The 9371-nt window shown below is 42.8% G+C and overlaps 1 protein-coding gene across 1 annotated transcript; it reads right to left on the reverse strand.

The window, feature by feature from the left end:
- Nucleotides 1-388: 388 nt before the first annotated feature.
- Nucleotides 389-8384, reverse strand: PIP (prolactin induced protein). The gene is made up of 4 exons (XM_033193484.1): nucleotides 8248-8384; nucleotides 5141-5246; nucleotides 948-1062; nucleotides 389-617 (listed from the first exon to the last, which is right to left on the reverse strand). Exons 1-4 carry the CDS (start codon nucleotides 8340-8342, stop codon nucleotides 493-495), a joined length of 441 nt encoding a protein of 146 aa, XP_033049375.1. The 5' UTR covers nucleotides 8343-8384; the 3' UTR covers nucleotides 389-492.
- Between the last annotated feature and the right edge of the window lie 987 nt (nucleotides 8385-9371).

Consider the following 9371-nt stretch of genomic DNA (forward strand, 5'->3'; position numbering starts at 1 on the left):
AGTGTCACAATCCATTGAAAACAAGCAACAGAATAGCATAGAATGCTACTGCTCATTTAGGGGGCCACGGACTCCATCCTGACTCTGCTGCACGCGAGAGGACTCCTGTCTTCTGGGATCTGAGCCATTGCTGGAGGGCAGTGGGATGGAGAGACACCAAGCAACAGGGAGGCTTGGTGCTGCCCTACCATGAACTTTAGGACCACTGCTTTTCCTGTCTGTGAGCATAGCTCCTCTTCCCAGTTTCTTCTTCTCTCCGTCTTCATACCAATGGGCAGTGAGAACCTGTACAATCTCCTCAGTAAAGGTTCTTTGAAAGACAAATGTTCTAGAAATTTCAGGTAATCTAGGGTTCTTCAGGGGCAGATTTTGGAGATACAACAGAACATGGAGAAGCGTGTTAAGAAGTTTATTTTATAGACCACAACAGAAATTCCAGCCAGGTTTCCTTATAGGAAATCACCTGGATGTGGCAAACAGACTGGACTTCCATTATGCTACCACTAGGGTTTTAATAGTATAAAACCGGTTTTTACTGATGGGGGTTACAGCAGCATCATTAGGGCAGATGCCTAATTCCCGAATAATATCAACGACGGCTGCAATTTGCACAGTTCCTGAAAAAGACGGGGACAGAGATCATCTCTCAGACACCCCAGCCATGTCCTGTCTTTTCTACTCATATCAGGCATCTGCCTCCTGGGGTTCAGTTTCCCCAAATCCTTTGCAAATTTGTCTCCCGTATCAACTTTTTGCACACAATGCCTCTGTCTTAGAACCTGGGTGCCTTCCCTATCTGCTGTCCCCATGCTCTTCCCTCCCTCCCCTCTGTCCTTCTGCCCCGAGGTCCTAGTCCTGCTCGGTTTTGCAGTTCATGTTTCTGTTTATAGTTTCTCTTCCCTGGTGGCTGGTGGGTAGTTCCTTCCTTGGACAACTTCTGTACTTACTGTTCGTATGAAAGTCCCAGTAGTAGTTATTTGGATAATCCTTACATAGGCAGCGAGTATACTTATAGTTAAATGCACCTTCCACAGGGACGTCACCAATGAGGTAAACTTTAGCCTGGTGAGGAAAAGGTGGGAGGGGGAACTCATTGTTATTCTGGGGAAAGGGTAACGGATGGAAAAATAAGAGAGGGAGAAGCTGGAGGAGAAGAGTGGGGGTGGAGGTGGGCCCAGGGCAAGGGGGAGTCTATTGTTGTAGTATCATTTCAGGAGCCAAAGTCTAGGTCAGAAGGTTTTCCCTCCCAACGCCCTCAAACTCCTGCCTTAGCAGTGTGGAGAGGCTCAGGAGGAGACAGAGTTGCAAGTGAGTCCACAGGGCAAGGAGAGCTCATCCAGGGCAGCTGTCCAGCTGGGGAGCACGCTTGCCTTAGTCACCAGCCAGAGCTTTCAGGAATCGACCTGCAATCACATTTACTCTGAGACCTGGTGAGACAGCAGCCTGGCCACTTGGGTGTAGGAGCTGATGTCAGGCCTTGTTGTCAGAGCTGTGACCAAGCCCCAGCTGTGCTCCTCTCTGACTTGTTGACCTTTGGTGATTAGAGTTAGGCCTCTCACTCTTACTTTCCTCAGTTGTGAGATGGAAACAACTACCAATTTGGCTGTTAGATAAGCAAATAACATCTTGAATGTAAATTTCTTTTTAACTTGAGTGCTTTGCAATTCAAGACCCAGATTATTGTATATATAAATTTCAGTGGAGTCAGAAGATTTTGTCCAGTTAATGTTTAATACAGCAGTTTTATCCTGGGGTCCATAGAACCAGAGGGATCTGTGGATGCACCCAGTGAGTCTGTGAACTCAGGCAGGGAAAAAATGCATCTTTATTACTAATCTCTAATTGAAATTCAGCATTCCTACAGTTATGAATGTTGTCAAGGAACCACAGTGCCATTAGCAGTATGTGCGATTTTATCACAAGGAGAAGCATAGATATGTACATATCATTGTACAGATTCAGAGGTTCGAAATATTGCTTGCATGCACTACCTTGAATGTATGGCAGTTATCAGACTGGCTCATGGTCATGACTGAGGCCCAGTGCCAGTCTCCCCATCTCCTGCAGCTTGTTCAGCTACCTGGCAACTCTGCACCAAGTAGCCTTTCAGCCCCAAACAGTAAATTTAGGTGTTCTCATCCTTGGAGTTTCACTCAGAATACCTTGGAGAATCCTGGTGTTTCTTTAGAGAAGCCTACCCGTGCCTTGTTCGTTTTTGTTTTTGTTTTTGTTTTTGTTTTTTAAGAGACAATCTCACTCTGTTGCCCAGGCTGGAGTGCAATGGTGCAAATGTGGCTTACTGCAACCTCTGCCTCCCAGGTTCAAGCGATTCTTCTGCCTCAGCCTTCTGAATAGCTGGGATTACAGGCACCTGCCACCGTGCCTGGCTAATTTTTGTATTTTTAGTAGAGACGGAGTTTCACCATGTAGACCAAGCTGGTCTCGAACTCCTGACCTCAGGTGATTCGCCAACTTTGGCCTCCTGAAGTGCTGTGATTACAGGCATGAGCCACTGTGCCCGGCTTTGTTTACCTTTCTATTACATTTGCAACAACATATCTTCATGAATCGGAATTTACACCACTTATACAAGAGATCAGAATCCATTGCATGCCCAGCATGGCATGTGGGAAGTGTTACCAAAGACCAGTGCAATTTAATGTACTTCTTCAAGCTAAGCAACAACATCCATCACACAGATAATGTGTTCATAAAATAAAATTCAACTCCTCTATATTTTAAGTGTATTGCTTTCCCAGCTAATGTGTGGATAAAGGAACACATATGTTACTGCATCACAAGTTTATTTTGTGTAAGTTAGTCACTATTACTCAATGTGGTAGTTTCTCTCTGTAATCCAATGCACTTCATACATTTAGAAGCAATTTTCTGATAAATGTTTCATAGACTTCATGAAACCAACAAAATGGCCTGTAGCACAAAAATGTTTAAGCATTGTGTTTTGCCACAAGCTTCCTTCAGCTTTAAAGGATTATACAATCTTTATATTCAAATATACAATTGTAGATATATTCTATGCTAATTCTAAAATAAATAAATATGAGCCTAAACCTCACTTTTTCAAAAATTCAGTTGCAAAATCATTATAAATGATAGAAAATGAGGATTAGGTGGTAAGAATTTTATAGTTCCATAAATATATTTTAATAAAAATTTAAAAATAGTTATACTTTGAAAAATGAAGCCAAAAATAAAAATTTATTGACTAGAACTAACAAAATTTCCTTTCCCATAAATTATTTCTAGTTTGCAAAGTCAGTTAGTCTAAGGATTTCTTACCCTTTTAGTTGTGCTTAGGTGGGTTTTGAAAAGATTGCTTTATTTTAGAGTACTAGCATGGTTCTTAAAAGCATACTTTTATTAATCACAAAAGCACAAAATTATGTCACATGCCATTTTATTGATTCAAACATATCTTATTATACCTACCACTACCATTAACTATTACCACCAGAAACCACCATTTTCACAAAAATTTTATGTACACATTATGTACATGTTCATATTCTCATTCTCACCTGTGCTTGTGATAAACAAAATACAAAGTTGAAAAATTATGATTCAGCCTCGCTCCTACCCCAAATTAGGGTACATGTTTCAGATTCTTGGACTGAAAATAGAAAAATTTGACAAAGCAGCTGTGATATTCTTTGCTCATTGACCAGGAATTTTTCTTTACAGGTGTGGGGGTATTTCTAGAATGCAGTTGACTGAATAGCAGTCTTCATGCTCTCAATGTTATTTTGCATGTAATCATTGTCCTTAAGTCTCATTTGAATTAGGAAACTTATGTGGTAAGGAAATACTTGTGCTGCCTGATAGAGGGTGTTCTTCACGAAGGGTCTGGGGAGGAAGTAGGGGAGATGGTGGATGCATGGGTCTTGGCCCTAGAACAAAGGTAGTGGGGGCAGTTTGCATGCTTGTGACACCTGAGATCAATGACTAGGAAAAGGACACACAACCAGTGTCCCAGGGAAGATTCACTGTGGATTAATAACTGCATAAGTTTCTTTTACTTCTGGTCCTTGGCAGCTAGACAGGAGGGATAATGCTCTAATCCCAAGCTGCTCAAAATGTGGTCTTTTGGGCATAGCCTTGGTGTGCCTTGGGCATCTGTTAAAACCCAGAAGCCAAGCGCAGTGGCTCACACATGTAATCCCAGCACTTTGGGAGGCTGAGGCAGGTGAATCATGAGATCAGGAGTTCGAGACCACCCTAGCCAATATGGTGAAACCCCGTCTCTACTAAAATTACAAAAATTAGCCGGGCGTGGTAGCGTGCGCCTATAGTCCCAGCTACTTGGGAGGCTGAGGCAGAAGAATTGCTTGACCCTGGGAGGTGGAGGTTGCAGTGAGCCGAGATTGCGCCACTGCACTCCAGCCTGGGCATCAGAGTGAGACTCCGTCTCAAAAAAAAAAAAAAAAAAAAGCCCAGAAGCTCTAATCTCTCCCCAGACTTGCTGAATGAAACTGCATTTTAACAAGATCCCTGAGTGAGTTTTAGGCACATTACCATTTTAAAACCTCTGACCTTGTTCAGAGACTGGACTTCTGAACTTGGGGAAAAGGAGGAGATGAGTATGAGCTCCTTGTCAGGATGGGGAGGCTGGAACAAGAGTCAACTTCTGGCGACCCAGAGCAAAGGAGCAGAAGAAGTCAAGAGAACAGTAGAGTCGCTCAGTGCTTATTGGAGAGGAAGAGTCATATCCTGCATTTTCTCTTCTGTCTACCCGCCTCAACCTATGGTGTGGAGTTGCCACTTTCTATTCTCCCCTCCCTCCATGCTAAACTAAACATGCTCAGGACCTTGGAAGGACTCTAACCGGTTCTCCACTAGCTCTTACACTTTTTTCTTTTTCCCTCTTTCTCACTTCCTATTCCTTCTTCCTTTCTTTCTTATTTATCCTAGACTTCTCTGGATTCGAATTTCTTCATCTGGAAAATGAGAAGTCATCTGTCCCAAGCTCCCACAGTTGTTCTGAGTCTCAAGTAGCATAACATATATGAGAATGTTTTCTTAAGTACACTGTACATTATTAAAGTGAGAGATTAATTAAATTATATTTATAATCAAGGAATTGAATTATTTTTTGAAGTCACGCCCCCAGTCCTCTACTTACCACCATGCATTCTTTCAATTCTGTTTGAACTTGAAGCTTTGCAGTGACTTCCTCATCTCGATTTGCTGTTGTGGGGATCTGAAAATTCTGTATTATGATCCTCCGACTGATTGTGGGAAGAGAGAATCAGAACACCAAGATCAGAGACGAATCTTTGAGTGAGAGGGGGAGCCATGAACAGGGGAAGGGGCACCAGATGGGCAAGGGAGGGAAATTACAGGGCTTGGATCAATTGTTCAGCATCAGAATCCCCTGGAATTTTCGTGTGTTGATTGGGTTGGTTACTTCGCACAGATTTAGTTTTGTTTAATAAAACAACTAGGACACCTTACTTTAAGATTCCTTAAAGAACTAAAAGTAGAACTACCATTTGATCCAGCAATCCCACTACTGGGTATCTACCAGAGGAAAAGAAGTCATTATTCAGAAAAGATATTTGCGCATGCATGTATATGGCAGCATAATTCACAATTGCAAAATCATGGAACCAGCGCAACTGCCCATCAATCAATGAGCATCTTCTTCCCTTCCATTGACCAAACACAAGTTTTTAAAAAGAAAAAAGGTACAATACCACATGCCTTTTCCTGATAACATCCTATAGGCTCTGGTGGTTGTCTACTGAGTGGGAGAGCTCAAGTCATTATTAGGAGAAAATTTTCTAGGAACAGAATCACATTAAACTAACAAACCTCTTGATCAGGGAAATGCAAATCAAAACCACAATGCGATACCACCTTACTCCTGCAAGAATGGCCATAATCAAAAAATCAAAAAACACTAGACGTTGGCGTGGATGCAGTGATCAGGGAACACTTCTACACTGCTGGTGGGGATGTAAACTACTACAACCACCATGGAAAACAGTGTGAACATTCCTTAAAGAACTAAAAATAGAACCACCATTTGATCCAGCAATCCCACTGCTGGGTATCTACCCAGAGGAAAAGAAGTCATCATTCAAAAAAGATACTTGCACATACATGTTTATAGCAGCACAATTCACGGTTATAAAATCGCAGAACCAACCCAAATGCCCATCAATCAACGAGTGGATAAAGAAACTGTGGTGTGTGTATATGTATATATACACACACACACACATATATGTACATTCCATCCTCTCTCTATATATAGAGAGGATGGAATACTACTCAGCCGTAAGAAGGAATGAATTAACAGCATTTGCAGTGGCCTGTATGAGATTGGAGACTATTATTCTAAGTGAACTGACTCAGTAATGGAAAACCAAACATCGTGAGTTTTCACTGATATGTGGGAACCAAGCTATGAGGACGCAAAGGCATAAGAATGATACAATGGACTTTGGGGACTTGGAAGGAAGAGTGGGAGAGGGGTCGTGAGGGATAAAAGACTACAAATATGGTGCAGTGTATACTGCTCAGGTGATGGGTGCACCAAAATCTCACACATCACCACTAAAGAACTTACGTAACCAAATACCATCTGTATCCCAGTAACTTATGGAAAAATAAAATAAAATAACATTTTAAAAAACCCAGCAAACATCTCAGTACACTGGAGGTATTTGTAAGAGCATCTTTGAAGATCCTCCTTCTCTGGTCCCTAGGTAGGGTTTAGGAATTTGTATTTATTTAGCTCCTTAGGAAATCTGGACATATGGCCATGTTTGGGAACTTTAGATACTTCTCTACATTTAGATCATACACCGCAAACTGAAAGGGAAAGGAAATGGAGACAAATAAAATAGTCAGATATTCTTCTTCAGTTAATGAGGACTGGGTTCAGGGCCAGGAGAGTTACTCTCTCTTTCCTAGAAACTCCTGGCTAGGGACCTTTGTTATTGTGTGGGATAGAAGGGAATTGAGTTTCTTAGCCCACAGTGTCTCACAGCCCCATTTTCTTGGGGCAAAGCATCTTAGATTTCAGAGAGATTCTATTTTTGGGTGCCAACTGCTGTAGTGCCCAGTGCACAGGAAAGGGGTATAAATACCTAAATAACTTCAAAATCTCTCCCATTTGTATATGAGTTTCAGATTGATAGGATGACCAGCTTAGCTCGAGTGACTAACCATCTCAGTTTACCCAGGACTGAGGTCTTTTCTAGAATGGGCTGTGGAGGTGGCGGGGGAGGGTGGAGTTTCAATGCTACAACCAGGAAAGTCCTGGGCAAATCAGGATGGTTGATAAGCCTAATTAGCATAGGTTATTTGTATACCTTGCTACCCTTCAGGGCTAAGTTGACTGTCATCTGGTGGGGAGGGGGTGGGATCTGAACCTGTCCCACGCAGGGTTTCTTGGGACACTTGCCTCCATTACATCAGCTTGTCAAACTCTGAACAGTTTCCTCCAGGACAAGATATCTGGCCATGCCACAGAGAGTACCTCCAAGATCACAACTCAGAAACCCAGCATTATAAACCCTACTGCTATAGAGAAAACTCTCTAGATTGGGTATAGCTGCTTTTTCCCAGACCCCTGGCTCCATTTTCTACTTTATTTTACTTGCTCCAATTTTTCTGCTTCCTTCACACATATGTTCTCAATAAGTTGACTTCTGAACCTGTGCTCTCAGGTCCCAGTACACATGAGAGCAAGAGGTGCTCATATTCATCTTCAGACTTCAGGTTAGGAAGAATGTCTAAGCTGCCAGTCTAGCTCAATCTTAGACCACAGGGCAGTGGCCAGGACCTCTGGTTCTTTAGCCAGTCCTGCCAAAGCTGCCCTAAGCTGCCATTGGAACTCAGATCTGTTATGCTTCTCTTCTAGGAGGCAAGGTGTGAGAAGGTTAAGTTTACTGAGCAGAAATCTGAACAAAGGTATAAATTATGAACAAGATATGGATCAGCATGTTAGATGAAGACTAACTACGAATTATAGCCTGTAGGTACATTTGGAGCTTTATCTCCACTGGCAATGCAGAAACACCCAGAAAAAATGTGAGAGGAGTTGGGACTTCCTAAGAGGACAGAAGTGGAACCTGGCAGGAGGTCCATGGGAGCTCCTGGGACTAGAGTTCTGAGAAGTTGAAAGAAATTCTCAGAAAGAGATATATAGATTTCCAGATTGGGAGAGGAGCCCTCCCTTCAAGGTTTTTTTGTGGGGAAGAGAAGGGCATGGCTCACGTGTTTTCCTGAGCTTTGTTGGCCCCCAAATGCAGGCAGAGAACCAGGAGCAGGGTGGCAGGGCTGGCCTTGAACAGGAGCTGGAGCGAGCGCATGCTGGAGAAAACAGAAGGCAATGTGTCCCCGAGAAGTGGTGTCCCAGGTGCCTAGCACACTTCTTATACACAGATTGATCAAGGAAGTGCAAGAGCTGCCAGGGAGATCCATGAGGTGAATCACCCACTCACCCTCCCATCTCGTGATCTTTCCTTGTTGACCCAAAGTTTGTTTTTCTAAGAAAAAATCAACACTCAGCTAGAATGGCAGCATTTGAGAGAGGAGTTAGATTGTTCTTCCTTATTTTTTCAGTGTCAGAGTTTCTCAAAATGGCTGGGACTTCAAAAGATTCACCAGTTTTTCCCGAGTTTACAGATTCAGTTTTCTTTTCCCTCCTAATTTGCCTGTCTGAAGTGCTGTGTGTAGTCTGAGCTTCAGTCACTGCTCTCCTGGTCTCTGAAAGCAGAGAACCCAGCTGTGGTGGCAGGTTTCAGACCACAGGCATAGAACATCTTTGCTTGATCAAATTATAGTGAGCTCAAGATGCAATACTATTCAGAACGTTTCTTAGAGGGCTAGGATGATCAAGACTTCCCTGGCAGTCACTACCCATCATGAGGTGGAAGAGCTAGAGAAGACCTGAGCTGCTCTGCGTGATGGGGAAGTAAGTTCAAGACACTGGGTGACGTAAAGATGTTTATTATCATTGAGTTCTTCTTAATTTCAGGCGTGGTTGCAATATATCACAGATGCCCAAGATCCCCAGCTGCCCCACAACCCCCAAGGCAGGGTGATATTTTAATTCTAGACAATTCCTATAAATGGCTGGCACCCCCAAATCAGACTTCTTGGCACCAAAGAGCTGGCTCATTTTCTTATTAACATGGCCACTTTCTTACACTTGTCTCATGCGTAAGCCACATAGGAAGACCCACGATGGAAAGGACTCCTTCTGTGAGAATGGAGCCCATATTATGTCCAGTAGATACCCAGGTTGTAGAATTCCTCTCCTTGGGATGATGGGGAGACTTGCTCTTGCTGACACTGGCATTGTGCTATTTCTCCTTATGAAATTAAATCTGTTCCTT

This window comes from Trachypithecus francoisi, unplaced genomic scaffold, assembly GCF_009764315.1.
Source record: "Trachypithecus francoisi isolate TF-2019V2 unplaced genomic scaffold, Tfra_2.0 Lachesis_group4, whole genome shotgun sequence".
Classification (NCBI taxonomy): Eukaryota; Metazoa; Chordata; class Mammalia; order Primates; family Cercopithecidae; genus Trachypithecus; species Trachypithecus francoisi.

What these genes read in the sequence shown, in the direction of transcription:
- PIP (XM_033193484.1), bottom strand. Translation starts at nt 8,342, where the DNA reads ATGCGCTCGCTCCAGCTCCTGTTCAAGGCCAGCCCTGCCACCCTGCTC. An exon ending in AACAAAGCTCAGGAAAACAC is followed by an intron (nt 5,247 to 8,247) that starts GTGAGCCATGCC and finishes TCCCACAATCAG; the next exon opens with TCGGAGGATCATAATACAGA. An exon ending in CTGGGACTTTCATACGAACA is followed by an intron (nt 618 to 947) that starts GTAAGTACAGAA and finishes CGTCTTTTTCAG; the next exon opens with GAACTGTGCAAATTGCAGCC.